General features: G+C 47.1%; 2 protein-coding genes across 3 annotated transcripts; one reads left to right on the top strand and one right to left on the bottom strand.

Annotated features, from left to right (window-relative positions):
* The first annotated feature begins 986 nt into the window (after positions 1 to 986).
* On the top strand, positions 987 to 13,925 carry mtmr7b (myotubularin related protein 7b). 2 transcript variants are annotated; one of them, XM_085408193.1, is made up of 14 exons: positions 987 to 1,317; positions 2,041 to 2,166; positions 4,239 to 4,398; positions 4,802 to 4,959; positions 5,620 to 5,748; positions 6,233 to 6,367; positions 6,474 to 6,606; positions 6,767 to 6,876; positions 7,370 to 7,495; positions 7,577 to 7,626; positions 8,083 to 8,283; positions 8,962 to 9,096; positions 11,092 to 11,218; positions 11,971 to 13,925. In XM_085408193.1, exons 1-14 carry the CDS (start codon positions 1,294 to 1,296, stop codon positions 12,322 to 12,324), a joined length of 1,968 nt encoding a protein of 655 aa, XP_085264319.1. In that variant the 5' UTR covers positions 987 to 1,293; the 3' UTR covers positions 12,325 to 13,925. The 2 variants fall into 2 exon arrangements, with proteins under 2 accessions (XP_085264319.1, XP_085264320.1); XM_085408194.1 differs by having other exon boundaries at positions 988 to 1,317; positions 11,092 to 11,267; positions 11,971 to 12,172.
* A 2,761-nt stretch (positions 13,926 to 16,686) lies between these two features.
* On the bottom strand, positions 16,687 to 18,354 carry LOC146668892 (E3 ubiquitin-protein ligase TRIM39-like). The gene has a single exon (XM_085408196.1). The coding sequence runs from the start codon at positions 18,346 to 18,348 to the stop codon at positions 16,693 to 16,695; it is 1,656 nt and encodes a 551-aa protein (XP_085264322.1). The 5' UTR covers positions 18,349 to 18,354; the 3' UTR covers positions 16,687 to 16,692.
* Positions 18,355 to 18,610: the final 256 nt, after the last annotated feature.

Here is an 18,610-nt window from a genome sequence, read left to right as displayed (position 1 = left end):
ATCATAACCACCATTTCACTGTTTGTCACACTGAAACCTGACTGCCACACACACACACACACACACACACACATACACACACACGCACGCACGCACGCACACACACACACACACACACACACACACACACACACACACACACACACACACACACACACACACTTACCCTAACCATCAAAAATGAATCCTAATCCTAACCATAACCCAACTGTAACCCAGGGTTACAGTTAATATTATTATTATTATTAACTGTGACCCTGACTCTAAAACCACATTTTGAGCCTCAAAAATGTCTCCAAACTCGTGAGGACGGGCACTTTGTCCCCATAAGTGACGTTTGGTCACGCGGGTGTAGTAGCGTGCTAACTTTCTGTCCTCACAAAGATGTCGAAACATGTACACAAATATTTAAACAGCATTAAATCAAACTCACTTTAATAAAACAGCGTCAGTTTGAGGAATTAACGCATCCCCCCCGCACCCAATATAAACCCACTCGTGTTTAGAAACACGTTATTAAAATTACAAAATAAGGCGAGAAATGTAGCGTGATACAAAGAGACAAAAGAGGACAGGGGTGTCTGAATATATGACACAGCAGTAAATACTAAACATTTATATAAAGGAAACACAAAAACACGATCATTACATCAGAAACAAACAAACAAAATACAAGGTGAGGTTTGCGCACGCGCCCTTGCGGTTTAGCGCGCACGAGCCTGGCACGACATGTAAATCAAGTTCACCAAAATAAGAAAGAAAAACACTTTTTACCTTTCAAAATAAACCGCAGGTTTCCTTTTGATCTCACCATAAATCAATAAATTCAAAAATAATATTTTAAGAAGTTGTAAAAGTTATACGAATAAAAGTTTTTAAACAGCACCTTTCATTAAAGATGGACTGCCGCTGCTGCTAATGTTAAGGAACGTGTATTAGTCGACATTTTATTTTGAAAGGCATCACCGGATGTTGTGAATGCTGACGTGATGGTGGTGTCGGGAGCAGCTATAAGGGGCTCTGTTAGCGGCCGGGAGAAGCGGTGGGAGCTCGGGTGCTGGCGGTCTACGGTGACACGGACTCGGTTTTGTGTCGTTTAGGCTAACCGAACCGGGACACGCAGGGACGGAAGTCATGGGAGTCGCTCCGGGGCAGCTCTGGAGCAGCCGCAGCGGGGAACACGGCTCATCTGTCGGCGTGAAGCAGGGAATTTAACCGCTGGCGAGGATAAAGGAAAACGTCGGGCCACTGTCTCCATCACCTCCTCCACCTCTGCTGTGTCAGCCGGCAGTGATGGAGCACATACGGACACCGAAGGTAAGATCATATTTAAATAAATAAAATAAAATAAATAAATGATGATGATGAAGAGCACCGGAGGCGGCTCGCGCGACCGGCAGAACGTGAGAGGCTAACACTGCGTGTCCGATAATGGAAACAGCCCCGACGTTAGCCGTAAACACCTGCCGCGTGTGGCTGTAAGGGTGCTCCCACGCAGCCCGTTAGTTTCATCTTAATTATTATTCTTAATAATCAGCACGAGCACATCTGCACATGCATGAGTCAGCACTGCGCTGCTGACCTCCATCTTCCTCCTCATATGACTCCTTTCTCCTTTAAAACGCATCATCATCATCATCTGTTTATGGAGGGTTGGGGAGAGTTAGCGGTCCTCACACAGTCTGCCTGACACTACGGAAATATTTATATAATACTTATTAATAAAAGCTAGCTGCAAAGGGCTTTTCTCTGCGTACACAACCAGATTTACCTGCTCTGCACCGGATGTCACAGTTTTAGACCCACTGTGGAGATCACGCGGCTTAAACGGGCCTTCAGCCTGTAGTTCAAGGAGACAGTCTGTGCATTTTCCCAGTTTTTGGCCTTTTTGTGAATAATAATGCATTTAAAGCTTGAGCACATGCTCACCTCTCAGGTGATCTGGAGGAAAATCTCTGGATTGCACAGAGCGTCATGCAGACACAGAGGATGCTTTGATCAGTGGACGTGGTTGACGTGTGCGTCTCTGACTTTGTTCAGGTGGAAAACGTCCGTCTGCTGGACCGGTCGTCAGGCCAGAGAAAGGCCAGCGTCGGGACTCTGTACCTCTCTGCCACGCACGCCATCTTTGTGGAGAACAACCCGGAGACGCGCAAGGAGACATGGGTAACCTGCAACAGCTTGAATAATAATCGTACCCGCCTTCAGCCACGGCCACATTGTTACCTGTGGAGCTCTCAGATTAGTATGAGGCACTGTTGGTGCTATTTCCCAGCACATTGTGCGCTGTCGGTCCTGCTTGCTACACAACAACATTCAATATTTAGCATTTACTGCTGTTTACACTTAGCTAGATTAACATGATGCTGTTGTGTTTAGTATGTTGCTCTGTTGTTTTGCTTGTTTTCTCTTCTTTCTCTTTTTAAGTTTCCTTTCTCACTGTCCCTCTTCCCTCCTGTTCATCTTTTCCTTCCTCTTTCTTTCTCCCTTTCCTGTCCCTCACTCATGTCTGTCCCGTCTGTAACAACTGAAAATAAAATAAAAATAAATAATAACAACAAAGGTCGATCAAATGGACCAATACGGCAAATCCATCGGGTCTCCTTGTTGGTCTTCAGACAACAATTCTGACGGCTAAAGAACCAAACGGGACAGGAAAAAAAAAAGATTAGTATGAGGTGAAGCCGGGGCGCAGTGAGAGCTGCAGGAGGCCGCGTCACAGATGGAAGACGCCATATTTGGATAAAAGAACGTTAGAAAGTCGTACCAGCGAACACACAGCTGCTGTCAGTGCTCAGTAACGTCCCAATAAAACCCTGAGTTTCACTCAGACTTCTTGGCTGGTTGTTCAGATGATTGCATTAAAAAGGCTCCAACAGCACAAAGACCACACAGGTTTGTGCAGCAGCCTGTAAACATGATTAGTTCTGCTGTAAAAGTGGAGATGTTAACCCTGCAGGCAGGTTTCAGAGGCTGAAGCATCAGCCAGTATACCAGAAATGTGGAGTCTGAGAATAAATTTGGACGCCATCTGTAGAGCCTGGATTTATCCAGCTGCGTGTGTCGGGCTGCAGAGATGCACACGACAGAAATGTGATCCACAGAGAAACATTTATCTGACAGTGAAAGCTGCTGGAGAGCTTCATATTAATCACAAAGCCCTGAAAGAAGGAGGTTAAATATGGATCCTCAGAGTGGAAGCGAGACGAGAATTAAAGGTTTTTATGCTCAGATTAAAGGAGCAGCTTTCAGACGCTGTGCACAGAGTTCTCATTCAGATTCATATTTCTGTTTTAAAAGCAGGAATTTGTCATGCAGGCAGATATTTCCTGCCAGTTTGGTGAATCCTGTCTGAGCAGAAGCAGTGAAAGAAAAATAATAATCTGTGTTTATGCAGCTCCTCGTCTCCTCTGCTGTTAGCTGCACATTCATCGTGATGAGGAGCGGCGCAGCTTCATCTGGGATCACTGATATCAGTGGTGTGCGGTGTTTTCACAGAATTCCAGGCTGGGTGGTTTTCCAGACACGGGAAGAAAAGATGCCACCCTCCCCCCTCTTAGGAGTCCGCCTCGTCCCCGTGGACCTGAGTGGATGATGAAGAGATGCAGGCGTGTCACATTTCACTCAGCAGGCTCAGACTGCTGGCTGGATTAGCAGAAACAAAGGACAGAGTCAGAGCGAGGTGTAGATTAGCTCTCCTTCACAGCACAGCACCTAATTTTGTTCTTCATTAAAACTATGCTGCGTCTGATTGGCTCTGACCCAAACCAGTTCACGTCATGGTTCAGCGTTGGTCTCAACCTCCACACGTGTCTTTTATCTCATGTTGGTTGAATTCCCATAATTCTTCCCTCCAAATAGTCCAAAAAAACCCAAAGAAACTATGAATACAAACACAAACGGCCGACAGTGAACGCAGCTTCTCCTCCAACCACCACAGAGGCGCACCGGCCTATCAGAGGCAGAGCTGGAGCAACGTTTCATGAGGTTTGTGACCCCAGCAGCCCAAAATGATCAGTCCTATCCCAGCGCTGTGAGGTATAAACAAGGAATGAGGAGAAGAACACAGCACAGCTGTACTTCCTGTGGGCCGGGCACTTCCTGTTAGGAAATCTGAGAGGCTACGCTAATAAGGCCACGGCGGGCTGCTCATCTCCATGATGGGTGTGCTTTACAGTAATGTGCTGTGCTTGGTGACGCAGGTCTACAGGAAGTAACTGTGTGTGTGTGTGTTACAGGTATTGCACAGCATGGTGAGCAGCGTGGAGAGGCCGCCCACCACCTCAGGAGGTCAGCTGATCCTTCGCTGTAAGGACTTCCAGATCTTCCAGATATTCATTCCACAGGAGAGAGACTGCTTGGACGTCCACGCTTCATTGGCCAGACTGTCACGGCCAGGTGTGTGCGTGCGTGTGCGTGTTCGTGTGTGCGTGTTCGTGTGTGCGTGTTCGTGTGTGCGTGTTCGTGTGTGCGTGTTCGTGTGTGCGCGTGCGTGCGTGTTCGTGTGTGCGCGTGCGTGCGCGTTCGTGTGCGTGCGCGTTCGTGTGTGTGTGTGCGTGTTCGTGTGCACGCGTGCGTGTGTGTGCGTGCGTGCGTGTGTGTGCGTGTTCGTGCGTGTGCGTGCGTGTGCGTGTGTGCGTGTGTGCGCGTGCGTGTGTGCTCGTGTTCGTGTGCGTGTTTGTGTGCGTGTGTGCGTGCGTGTGTGTGTGTGTGTGCGTGCGTGTGTGTGCGTGCGTGTGTGTGTGCGTGTTCGTGTGCGCACATGTAACACACAGATTTTTAATTCCTCGTCTCCTCTCAGAGAAGTACAGCGAGCTGTACTGTCTGTCCTTTAACCCCAACGTGAACAAAGAGGAGAGGGAGGAGTCGTGGAACTTCATCGACCTCGCGGCCGACTACAAGAGGATGGGTGTCCCTAACAACCTGTGGGTTGCCACGGCAGCAAACAGTGAATACAGGGTCAGTCATGATCATGTGACACAATGTTAACTGTTTGAGAGATAACGAGTACATTTCTGCACTTTGACGTGAAGCTGCTGCTTATACGCCGACGGCTCTGAGAGCTCGGCGCCTCCAGAGGCCGTCCCCCTCAGTCTGACTGCACTCACCATATTCAGACTCGGTTCATCACGTTTAAGCGTTGCTGTCTGCGTGCTCAGACTGATGAAGGTGTTTTCCTCGTTTCACGTGTTTGCAGAGCTTCGTCTCTGCTGCGATCTAAACCTGTGAATGTTTCTCTTTAAGTCAGTCAGTAGTTTTTATAAGGTTTGGTAGATTAGCTCAAACAAGCCTCACTCACAGCTTATCATCAGCTACGTCACAGCACCACCCTCCAGCTCAGGGTCCAGTCAGGCTCCCAGGTCACCTGTGGTGTTGACGGTCTCTGAATATTTCATCAGGAAGGAGCGGTGAATATTCTCAGAGGGACGGTTTTAGCAAAGCAGCTGTTTGTCTCAGTCTGCGGCGTTTGTGCTGGAACCAGCTGAGCGGCTTGGCCGAGTCATCGTAACAGGATGTTTAAAATGCACCATATGAGCTTAAACACAGTGTGTGTGCGTGCGTGTGTGTGCGTGTGTGCGTGTGCGTGCGTGCGCGTGTGTGTGTGTGTGTGTCCTGCAGGTGTGTGATACATACCCTTCAGAGCTGTTTGTTCCAAAGTCGGCCACGCCCGCCATCATCGTGGGCAGCTCGAGGTTCAGAAGTCGAGGACGATTTCCTGCTTTGTCGTACTTCCACCAGGACACACTGGTCAGACACACACACACGTTTGTATTTATATCCTCGTGGGGACATCTCATTGACATTATGCTTTAGCTGCTTACCTTAAACCTCACCATAAACTAACTGTCACCCTGACAACAAACGGGCATTAAAAGCTCTGTATTCCCTCCATGTGTATGGGCATATGTAAGACTGTGGATGAGATGGCCAAGGTTAACACAGCCGAACGCATGATGCAAACAAAGGAAGAGCACATAAGTCTCATTGTGAGATTGAAGGAAGAACAAGGGTCCAGTCGGCCGCTTGCACTGTGCACCTGAGCTTAAAACCAGTATAACTAAGCCACAATATCCTGACTAACCATGAACCAACTGTCACCCTGACACCAAAACCACGTTCTGAGTCTCAAAAATGCTTCAAGCTCGTGAGAACGGGCACTAAATAGACACACACACACACACACACACACACACACGAAGGTGGGATTCTGAGTGTGTTCTTCGCTCTGCAGGCCGCCGTGTGCCGCTGCAGTCAGCCGCTGTCGGGCTTCAGCGGGCGCTGTCAGGAGGACGAGATGATGCTGCAGGCGCTGATGAAGTCCAACCCTGGAAGTGACTACATCTACGTGGTGGATACCAGGCCCAAGGTAACACACTCTCACACACACACACACACACACACACACACACACACACACACACACACACACACACGAAGAGGTGTTGTGACTAACGGAGTGTGTGTGCGTGCAGCTGAACGCGATGGCGAATCGAGCGGCAGGTAAAGGCTACGAGAACGAGGACCACTACACCAACATCAAGCTGCAGTTCATCGGCATCGAAAACATTCACGTGATGAGGAGCAGCCAGCAGAAGATCGTCGACGGTAAGTGTGTGTGTGTGTGTGTGTGTGTGTGTGTGGTAAACAAACAGTAATGAGGAAGAAATGTTCAGCTTCCCAAACGATCAGTAAATACAGACTTCCTCTGACTGCATATTTTTCCTCTCTCTCGCTCTCTCTCTCGCTCTCTCGCTCTCTCTCTCAGTGGGGGAAATGCGATCTCCGTCCGTGACAGACTTCCTGTGGGGGCTGGAGAACTCTGGTTGGCTCAAACACATCAAAGCCATACTGGATGCCGGCGTCTTCGTAGCCCGGGTGTGTGTACGCACTCGCACACGCTCAGCAGAGCTAATGCTTTAATAACTAGCGGTTGCTCGGGGGTGGGGTCTCAGTCAGGTGGGACCCCCCTCAGTCAGTCAGTTGATGCTTCGTAATCAGACCGATGGATGATGTCACGGCTTTATTTATCAGACGTGAGAAACTTAAACGTTGTTAATGATACGAAGTCGGGGCCTCGCGGTGGGGATGGTCACAGTGGACGCACTGTGCTGCTGTTTGTGGTGGAGGTCGCCCAGCGTGGCTTTACTACGCTGCATGTAAATGCATCCACAGGTAGAGCTGTGCACACCTGAGCGCAGCCTCCATGCTCTGATTGGATTTGCTAAACTAAAAAAAACACCCGTTGCCAGCTCGCCTCACGGTAACCCGTCGTTTTTTTTAAAACGTGGTCATTACATCAGGTCAGGTTCAGCAGTCGCAGCTCCATCAGGCACTAAAGTCAGACTCCTGCTCTCTGCGCTCTCTCCAGGCGGTGGCGGACGAAGGCGTCAGCGTGCTGGTTCACTGCTCAGACGGCTGGGACAGGACCGCCCAGGCCTGCTCTGTGGCCAGTATCCTGCTGGACCCGTACTACAGGACCATCAGAGGCCTCATGGTAACGCAGACGGCCGCGCTGACCATCGCCTGTTCTTCCTCTGACGTCTCACATCCATACCTCCTCCTCTTCTTCTTCTAGGTGCTGATACAGAGAGACTGGGTGTCGTTTGGCCACAAGTTCTCACACAGGTCAGTAACTTTGAGTCTGGTCTCATTCGGACGCTTCTCTTGCATCTTTCTGTCCACATTTAGTCCACGATAAAGACGTTTCAGACACTTTGGTCCTACGGTGTGGGAAACCATGAGAAAGAAGAAGAGGGCGGCAGTGCCAGTTCTGTAACGAGCTCCGAGGTTGAAACTGAAAGAGACGCTGAAGGCGAGGGTTGGTCCAAACAATCCAAACGACTTTCACTTCAAAGCAGCAGAACCTCAGTTCTAATGTTTCAATCTCATGATTGTAGAGACGTGAGCACAGACTCCAGTAAACGTGAGACATGAGACGTGATGACGGTTCATTAGTTTCTGTTAGTGATGTCAAGCTTACCTGTACAGCTGACGTTCAACGAGAGCATCAGCAGTTTAATTACTCGTTCATATTTGCTCTTTACCTGATTGAACACATGAAAATTGCTCTGTGCCCCGCAGGTACGCTCACCTGGACAGAGATCCCAAAGAGGTGTCCCCCGTCATCGACCAGTTCCTGGAGTGCGTGTGGCAGCTGTCAGAGCAGTTCCCGTGTGCCTTTGAGTTCAACGAGCGCTTCCTCATCGCCATCCACGCTCACGTGTACTCGTGTCAGTACGGGACCTTCCTGGGAAACAGCCAGAAGGAGCGTCGGGACATGAGGTGAGCACGAGCGTCCCGGATTCACGGGCTCTTACTGTGAGCAGGCGAGTCGGCTTTTCAGGGTCTGAATAGATTTAAGAAATCAGTCCTGTTTATGTGACGGATGCAAAGAGGAAAAAGTAGAAACCAGCGACTGATCCTGTGGGAACTCCAGGCCTCGAGCGCCGGCGTCCTGCAGGTGTTAGATCGCACCCTGGGTCAGCACACCTGCATCACATGATTAGTTCATTACTGGGCCTCTGGAGAACTCAAGACCTTTAAATCAGCCGCGTTGGACGAAAGACGCGTCTGAGAGCTGCAGGACGCCGGCCCTCGAGGAGCTCCCTCTCCTGTGTTAAAGGAAATCAGCCGTCGTAGCTTTTATTTAAACGAGATGAGTTTCTGAAACTGGACAGAATGTGTTCATGGTCTGATGTCGTCGCAGTCCCGTCTGCGTGGATATCTGCCCGCTGCTCGTTTTTATTTAAGGAAGTAAGAAACAGGAAGTGCAGAAACCTTGAATGTTTTTAATGAGGAACCGTCCGTCGTTCATCACCTGCCACTCCTCGTCACAGACCACAGATGTTTTCATCGCTACAACAGCTCGTGTCCACAGGCGACGGCGAGCACGCCGCTTATAATCCAGTTTTATTCGTATCTGTGTCACGGAGGTAAAGGCTGTGCGATGTGTGTCTGCAGGCTTCATGAGCGCACTCACTCGGTGTGGCCTCAGCTGTGGAAGGACCGAGGCGAGTACACCAACCCTCTGTACAAGGCCGAGCAGAGCCAGAGTCAGGGCGTGCTGAGACCCAACACCTCCCCCTACTGCTTCAAGTGAGTCACTGCAGCAAAAACGCCAACACAACTGCGTTCTCCCTCACAAAACAGGAAGTGTAGTCCTGGTCCAGTCCAGCCGGCTGCGATTCCCAGCAGTGATTCTGTGGATCCTGATAGCTTAGCTGGAAACATGACGATTCCTGTTAAATTAATTTATTTAAGCAGCAGCAGGTTCACCCTTTAAGACCTACCATAGAACCAAGTCTGCCAGAATTATCCTTATATTCTTACATGCTGTAGGGACACTTGTTTTGATTTATTGATCAGCATTCAAATATTCAGTGAATACAGAATAAAGATTACCACAAAGCAAGACAGCACGAGACAAGGCAAATCAAATTTCTTGTTCAGGTCATGTTTGTTTTGTAGAGAAAATCAATGGTTTGTATGAGACTTCCAGCTGATCATCAATCATCACTCCAAGAAATTTATTCTCGTGCACTCTTTCAATTTCAATTCCATTAACCCTGATTTTGGATACATTTTTCATTTGTCTAGTGCCAAAATAATACTTTTTGTTTTCTTTATATTTAATGATAACTTATTTACATCAAACCAGTTTTTTAATATATTTAACTCCTTTTCCGCTGCAGTCAGAAGCTGTTCTGGGTTTTTACCTGAGCAGTACAGAGTGGTGTCATCAGCAAACAATACACGTTTTAACAGTTTGGAAACACTACATATGTCATTTATATGTAATATGAATAATTTGGGGCCCAGCACAGAGCCCTGAGGAACACCACAAGTTACCTTCAACTGCTTAGATTTTACATTATTGATTTCTGTCATCCAGGTAACTTGTCATCCACTTGTATGCTAACCCTCTTATGCCATTTCTCTCTAGTTTATTCATTAATATAGATCAATTGTATCAAACGCCTTTTTTAAGTCTATAAAAACACCAACAGTATATTCCTTATTATCTATAGCAGTAGATATCCCTTCAACAAGTTCCATCACTGCCATCGAAGTGGACCTTTTCACTCTAAAGCCATGTTGGTTATCACTTAGGAGATGATGCTTCTCCATATATTTATCAAGTCTATTAACAAATAACTTTTCTAAAATTTTTGAGAACTGTGGGAGCAGAGATATTGGCCTGTAATTGGTGAACTGACATCTCTGTTTTTATTTCTTGACTCTGGAATTTCTTTTGCTAAATTAAAGCCAACATTTACAAAGAAATCATTAAATTCATTTGCAATGTCTTTAGTTTTATCAAGCACAATATCTCTTTTTTTAAATAATCTGGATAATTATTTTTTTGAGCCCTTTTTGATTTTACTGTTTAATATCCTCCATGTTTCTTGTGTGTTACTTCTGCTTTGCTCCAATAATGTGTTAATATTCTTTCTTACTTGTGGGAGCATTTCAAGTTGCTATACATCAATATAACCGTTATAGTCCAAATATTGATCATATGTATGCATTAAATGAATAATAACTAGATAAACTACAAAAAAATTGAATGTTGTTGTTGTTGTTGTTTTTTGCATATATTTCTAGTTAGAGAAATTTAAGAGGTTTGTCCCTCAAAACTGTAAATACCAAAAAGTTGCACAAAATAGTTTCTAACAACAGGAAATGTATTTTGAGTGTCTTCATAGTTTTATTTTTGAGATGCACCAATTTTTATACACTGCTGGAAAAACGGAAATAAATATTATAATGCAAATTTGCAAAAAAACCCAGCATATGCATCAAAATAAACTGTTTCCAGCAGTGCAACTTGAGTCCTAAGCATCCCAGAAACTATTCAGAAAAGCAAAAAGTCAAACATGACTTTCAAAAACACCAGTATAGGCTCATAAGGCCCCGAAGGTAAAAAAAAAACAACTACATTTTCCGCGAAAATGACGTCACTTCCGGCTTTAAAGGGTTAAAGGAAGCTGCACTGAGCTGCTGGTTTTGTGCATTTGTTGTGTTTGCCTGAGTCCCTGAAACAGGCGGAGAGTTTCTCTGCTTTTATATTTCACATTTATTCTCCTCCAGGATGTGGAAGGGTCTCTATAACCACGCTGAGAAATCGACGCCTCCCCGCCAGTCACCTGCCGACTTCCTGTCTGCCGTGAGGGAGGAGTCCCAGCAGCTGGAAGAGGAGCTGACCAATCACCAGGAGGTACCGCCAGGAGGAACCGCCCACCACCACCACCCGGGCTCCAGACAAGGCATACAACACACGACACGCCTGTTATGACACCAGCACAGATTGTTAACTTCAGCTTCGCTGCTTAAACTGCGACCGTCTACTTTTTAAAACTTTTTACCCCAAAAATTAAAAATCATTCAGCAGCTATTAAACCAATTTTAAAAAATCTGCAGAAGTTTCTAGATTAATTTTTTTTAAATGTCTTATGTTGGAAGCAAAGACTGTAAATAAAAGAAGGAAACTGGCTCTATATCTCAGAATTGGACATTAGCATGTTAGCATTAGCCGCCCTGCTGGGTTGCGTAAAGGTTACTGTATTTGGCCACCATAGACTGTGTCACACATACCTGATGTTAGCGCTCAGTAACATCTCATTGGACAGTCTGTTAGTCCAGTAACCTCACAGCCGACACATTATTGGTCAGGCGATGTCATTAAAAAGCTGCAACAGCACAAACACGGTGCAGAGGTCAAGTTCAGGGTTAGCTGAGGTGAAGTCAGACAGCTAGCAGCTACGTCATGTTAAAAACACCTTTGTTTCTTCTGTAAAGTTTTAACATAAGAGTCTATGGGACTGAGTCACTGCTGGAGCCTCTAGTGGACGTGAGGGGAACTGCAGCTGGGCTGCAGCCTCGTTCTAACCTGTAACTCTCTGAGTGTTAATAAAGTTTTTCCAGTTACGAGTCCTGTCAGCTGATTGTAAGCTTCTTGTCTCTGTGCAGCGGATCGCAGAGCTGACGGGGAAGCCGATCACCTGGGAGAAGATCGAGGTTCCCCGGAGGAGGACTAGCTGCCTGCCGCAGAGGCACAGCGGGCCGGACCCGCCCACCTTATACAGAGAGCCAATCGCCAGCCTCGCACAGGACAGCAGTCACACACTTTCCTCTGCACCAGCCAATCAGAAGACTCACACCAAGGAGCCCGCACTCTCCCTGCCCTTAGGGCCACATGGCCAGCTCAAGAGTCACGACCCCGATGACCTCTCCACCTGCAGCGACCTGGAGTCGGGCGTGGCCGACCTCAGCAGCCGCTCATCCAGCGGCGGTGATGTCGGCAAGGACCCGGACTTGGAGTGACACGGACCGGATCAAAGGGACTCCGCTGGCTTTTATTAATATTTATTCACAGGACGGCGAGGTGACGTTTCCAGGTTAAAGGGAGAAACCTCGGCGGCGTTTGAGACGGAGGTGAAAACACGGTTTAACGTTTTTGGTTCACAGAACAGACAGGCTGCTTCAATTTAAATGTTTTTAGGTTACTGACATTTGTACTGAAACGCACGATTGCACAGTGACAGGAAGTCAGACGCACACGAGTTTAAAGCGATCAGAACAAACACGAGTTATTGTCTCTTCTTCTCTCCACTGAAGAGTCTGAAAACTTGTTTCCACCCAGTCTTCCTCATCCTGCAGCGCGGCATAACAGGCATAAAGGTTTCACTGTAGATCATGAAGCTGACCTGCTGTACGTGTTCAGCGTGGCCCTCGTTAGCTCGTCACAGCAATCACGCCTGTGGGGTCGTATTTGTGTGGACGACAGGCGGCCGTTTCCTCAGAGGGCTTCAGTCTGATCCTGGATCAGCCGTCTGCTCAGTCTGAACACTGAAGTGCTGCTAGAGCAGCTTTGATTCAGTTCAAAATGGCCCGCCCCCTTTAAGCCCCTGGTGGGCGGGGCTTCTACCACAGTTACTTTGGGAACACCGGGGAGATTTTTTATTAGAGACAAACGTAGTTTAAACTGTCACAATAACACAGAAACCCCACAAACACACTCTGACTGAAGTGCTCCAACACACACACACACTGACACACACACACACACACACTGACACACACACACACACACATATAGACACACACACACATATAGACACTGACTGACACACACACACACACACACATATAGACACACACACACACACACACACACACACACATATAGACACACACACACACACACACATATAGACACACACACACCGATCGTTCACTTTCTCATCGCCTTCTTAACGACACGTTTATTTCAAAGGTTTAAAGGGACTGAAGAACAAACAGGTCAGTGTTTATTTTTGATTTTAGACTTTTTTGTGCTTTATTTGATTTTATTAAACTTTATTTAGATTTTGCCGTGTGAGGAGCTGATGCTGTCGGTCCTTCAGATGACAAAGTGGAAATGATGAGCTCAGAGCAGTGTTCCTCTAAACTTTAATCATCTGTAACTCTGTACATTCCCACGTTGGACGAGCAGCAGGTTTGGAGGTGTGTGTGTGTGTGTGTGTGTGTGTGTGTGTGTGTGTGTGTGTGTGTGTGTGTGTGTGTGTGTGTGTGTGTGTGTGTGTGTGTGTGTGTGTGTGTGTGTGAGAGAGAGAGAGCTGGATCTCTGTTACTGGGAGCTGGTGATAAACTGGCTCCACTTCCTCCTCCTGCTCATAACTGGGACTCTGACCGACACCTCCTCCGTCCACTGCTGGTTTATGGTTGGAGAAGTTTGACTTTAACTGATGCACTGAAGACGAACTTTGAAAGGAGAGGCGTGACATCTGTGATTGGCTCTAAGGAGCTCGTCTCCTTTTTAACTGGTACACTGTAGCCTGTGGTGTGTCTGTACGTCGCTGTGTGTTTCCTGTATCCACTGATGTAAACGATCTCAGTAAATCCATATTAAAGAGAAGAACTCGCGTCCTCACCTTCTTCCTCTGTGGAGGCCGAGCAGCCGTTTGAGTTACGGCTCCTTCACAGCGTATCTGTGTCCGTCCCACAGCAGGTTTGGATCTTTAGTGGAATTTATTTAAAGCTTGAAGCAGCTTTTATACCATTTACGGCCTGCACACATCCTTGTTCCCTCTCTTTCTCCATAATGTGTTCGTGCTGCAGACGTCAGTAAAGTTACATTCACAGTACTTGCACATGTAGCTAGGGCTGAGGAAGAGGAGGAAACTCCGAATCCAGAGAAGGTGGAGACTTTAAATAACCAACAACAAGCAAAACTCTGGAGAAACAGCACCACACATTGCATCTGCAGGGTGAGTATACCAAACCCAAGCTTTGTACCATTAGATCACTCTGTCTGTACTGCAGACACTGACGCTCTGAGCAGCCACGTCGCGTCACCAGCTACATATTAAACTGAGTCTTCCTCTCATGATGACAGGACCGTGTGCTTGCTAGCAAAGCTACGACTGAGGTGATGTCAGTGAGCTTTTAGCTCTTCTTGCACTCAGTAGTTGGTTTAGTACACATGCTTTCTTCTTGGATATTCCAAAAGCTGAGTTTGCACCATAAACATTTTAAGGATGCCCTCAGCTGGGAAAGGGTGGAGTGCCCACTCCGGGTGGGGACGAGTTCCTGGTCCAAGTGGAGGAGTTTAAATATCTCGGTCTTGTTCACGAGTGACGGGAGAGGGGGGCGGGAGATCGACAGACGGACTGGTGCTGCTGCAGCGATGCGGACGCTGCACCGGTCCGTCGTGGTGAAGAGAGCTGAGTGTAAAAGCGAAGCTCTCGATTTGGAGGTCGATCTACGTCCCTACCCTCACCTACGATCACGCGCTGTGGGTAGTGACCGATCCCACAGCTCGTGACCGTAGGTGCGGGTGGGGTCTCTCATCTGTCTCTTCAGATGTTTTTAAAACAGTAGATCGATTAAGGTTTTAAACAGACTATAAAATATACAAAAGTTTTTATTTAAACACATTTCCCACGGTGGCACGGTGGTTAGCACTGTTGCCGCACAGCAAGAAGGTCCTGAGTTCAATTCCACCATCAGGCCGGGGTCTTTCTGTGTGGAGTTTGCATGTTCTCCCCGTGTTTGCGTGGGTTCTCTCCGGGTACTCCGGCTTCCTCCCACTGTCCAAAGACATGCAGCTGGTGGGGATAGGTTGATTGGATAACCCAAATTGCCACTAGGTGTGAATCTGAGTGTGAATGGTTGTTTGTCCCTGTGTGTTGGCCCTGCGACAGACTGGCGACATGTCCAGGGTGTACCCGCCTCTCGCCCTGTGACAGCTGGGATAGGCTCCAGCGCCCCCCGTGACCCTGAAAAGGATAAGCGGAAGCGAATGGATGGATGGATGACATTTCCCATTTAAAATAATAAAAAAACAACATGCTGACATTTTTTATGGGTAGTATAACATTTTAATAAATTCAGACTCTAATAAAACTATGAGATTCTTTACTATAAAAACAGACTAATACACCTGATTACTGTATTACAGTGTTGAACCACACTGAGGGTAAATGTGTCGTCTTTACACATGTAAATACTTTTTATTTGAAAGATTTCATGTAAATTTAAACCTACAAATATATTTTCTGTACCATAAAAAAAACTTCTCCATATTTTAATTACCAAAATTACAAACTGTTAAGTTCCACTGCTGTACGATATTTTTCTGTCAGATTATTTGTTTGTTTTGTTTTATTTTTACAGAATTTTACAGATTATTTCCATTTTTAAACAATGTACTGTACGTGTGAGATCAATGATATGAATGTAGCCGCTGAAAGTGCTGGATATAAATCTTCACCTCAAAGTCCGTTCACATACAAGAAGAAGGGGAGTGAGTGGGTCGGCGCTCAGGGCCTTAAACACACCCTTTATTTCCATGGGAACACAGACACAACCAGAATCACAAATACAGTTTAAAATCCCCCTATACAATAAAGAGTTTCCAACACGCTAAAAACCCTGCCGGCAGAAATAACTATATACTATCAAAACAAAAGCTACACAAATGTTTCCCCCCCACAGTGCCATAATCCCACAGTCCAGCCACACGCGGGCAAATGGTCCTTATCTGAAACAGGAGAGGAATTTCTCTTCCGGGATGGAAACCACACCGGCCAGAAGAACAAGGAGGGGGCTCCTGTCGCAGACCTGTCTTCTCCTGACAGCGCGTCACTGCACAGTCCCGCCCCACTCCACACCTGAACACGGCCTCCCTCGTAGCACCGCCAGATGCAGGCAGAGGGACACCCCTGCCCTGCTGTGGATTGCGGGCATCGCCACCCACTGTCGCTGTTCCTGCCGTTGGGACTGGATCGCCGTGTTCCGCTGGCCAGTCCGTTGCCGAACGACTCGTGGCACCCAAGCAGCAGGTCCTTCGACACATATGCTGGCTTGAACACGTTTCTTTTTTCTCCTGCTCACCTTTCGTGCATCGCTCTCTCACTATCCCCTTTAGCAGGTCAGTTTGGCGGCTGATAGGCCGGCTCGGGGAACGCCCCGCCTCACAGGTGCCTACAGGTCTGCTTAGTCCACAGTGGATTAAAAGAATATTGTGCAACAAAACTAAAATACACAATATAAATATGAGGATAAAACCATGCAAATAAAATCAACACTATGTACCAATAAACAGCCTGATCCAAAACAAAATATAAAAACAATTTTCCACTGTGTGACACGAACACCAAACTCATCGAGTGTTATCAGTGAATGTTCTTAATCCAGACGGTCTTCACACAGAATGAGATCGACAGCAGTGATCAGCAGAGGTGCAGCGTTCTTACCATCATCATCATTACACGGATTCAAGTACGGGTGGAGCTTCTCTGTGAAGGAGCAGCCAGTGAACGAGTAGATCAGAGCTGCAGCATCTACGTCATAGAAGGAGACCAGACCCTCCTCATAGTCCACAAACACCCCCACCTTCTCAGGACCAGACCGGAGACAGAGACGGACCGGAGGGGCGGCACAAGCTTTGTACTCATTTCCATTTCTCAGACAAACAGTCCAGAGACCGTTCTGAGGTCTCAGTCTGATTTTTCCCTTCCTGTTGATCGACTCTGTGGACACTCCTAAAGTCCATTTAGTCTTTCCTTTAACCTGAACCTCAAAGTAAAATCTGCCTGAAGAGAAACTCTGCTCTGCTAAAACACAAACACACTGAGAAAATCTCTCTGGGTTGTCTGGAAGTTTCTTCCTCACATCACCATGATTCACTTGTTTTCCATCATCAGACAGGATGAGATAAGGATTTGCTGTATCAGGATCCAGAGTCACGTCCACTGCATCCTGCTGGACCCTCTTCAGCTCTGCAGCCTCAAACAGCTTCTTCATGTCTTTCCTGAGTGTCTCCACAGCTCTCCCCACGGTCCCCTCATATGATGGTGGACGGACTCTGACCTCTGTCCAGTCCTTGGTGCATAGAGCAGCTTTCAGGGAGGAGAAGCTCTGGAGGAGGTGGAGGTGGTCTTCAGAGCGTGAGAGCTGCTCCACCTCAGAGCTTCTCTCCATCAGCTCAGAGATTTCCTGTTCCAGATCTTTGATGAGACCTTCAGCCTGTTTCTCTGTAGTTTCCTGTTTGTCTTCGATCTCCTTCATGAGCTCCTTCAGGCGTCTCTCAACAGACTCCATCAGAGCCGTGAGGACCTGAACACCTTCTGCTTTCTCTCTGTCTGCAGCATCTTTCCTCATCTTCACCGACTCTTTGATCTCCTGAATCTTCAGTCGTCTCTTCTGGATCATCTGCTGAATCTCAGCCTCTGTCTTCTCCAGCTCTGCCTTCTTTCCTTCATATTCTTCTTTCAGAGGAACAAACTCATGAGCCTTGTGGTCTAAAACAGAGCAGAGCATGCAGACACATGTCTGGTCGGTCTTACAGAACAGCTCCAGATGTTTATCGTGCTTCCTACACATCCTGCTTTCCAGGTTCTCCACAGGCTCAATCAGCTGATGTCTTTTCAGACTTGTAGCTGTCAGATGAGGCTCCAGGTGAGTCTGACAGTAGGAGGTCAGACACACCAGGCAGGACTTCAGGGCCTTCAGTCTGGTTCCAGTGCAGACGTCACAGGGAACTTCTCCTGGTTTGGCAGCTTGTTGCTCTGAGCTGCTGCTGCTGCTGGCTTTCTGCTGAGCTTCACGTCTGAACTGAGCAACCGTCTCAGAGATGAAGGTGTTGATCTTCAGCTGAGGTCTACTCTTGAAAGTCTCCTTACACAGGGGACACTGACACCTCTCATGAACATCCCAATATTGAGTGATGCACTTTTTGCAGAAGTTGTGTCCACATGATGTGGTGACCGGATCAGTGAACACATCCAGACAGATGGAGCACAGAAAGCGATCTTCATACTGCAGATTGGTGGCAGCAGACATGTCTGCACCCTGAGAACAGAAGTATAAAAATGTACACTTTAATTAAACATATCTGTAAATGGTTTAGAAATATCAAAGAGAAAATACAATTAACATTCAGCCTCTAACACTAGAAATCAAAGATAAAGAATGGAAAGAAAGAGGAAGTGACAACGTTCATCTTGTGTGGTTTCAACAAATTTATTTCTCTATAAGTTTTTTTTGTAGGAGCCGTTTTCTGTGTTGTTACCTTCTGTGAGCCACTAGGGGTCACTGTTTGTTT

Source organism: Rhamphochromis longiceps, linkage group LG6 (assembly GCF_057381845.1).
Source record: "Rhamphochromis longiceps isolate RC_006_pf linkage group LG6, R_longiceps_female_GT1.1, whole genome shotgun sequence".
NCBI classification, from domain to species: domain Eukaryota; kingdom Metazoa; phylum Chordata; class Actinopteri; order Cichliformes; family Cichlidae; genus Rhamphochromis; species Rhamphochromis longiceps.
Note: the sequence above shows the minus strand (reverse complement) of the source record. Positions and strands in the feature narration are given on the sequence as shown.

Bases quoted from the DNA above. Each gene is read 5' to 3' on its own strand.
- LOC146668892 (XM_085408196.1), bottom strand. From the start codon at position 18,348: ATGTCTGCTGCCACCAATCTGCAGTATGAAGATCGCTTTCTGTGCTCC.
- mtmr7b (XM_085408193.1), top strand. From the start codon at position 1,294: ATGGAGCACATACGGACACCGAAG. The intron at 4,960-5,619 runs GTCAGTCATGAT...TGTGTCCTGCAG, and splicing joins CAGCAAACAGTGAATACAGG to GTGTGTGATACATACCCTTC. The intron at 8,284-8,961 runs GTGAGCACGAGC...GTGTGTCTGCAG, and splicing joins AAGGAGCGTCGGGACATGAG to GCTTCATGAGCGCACTCACT.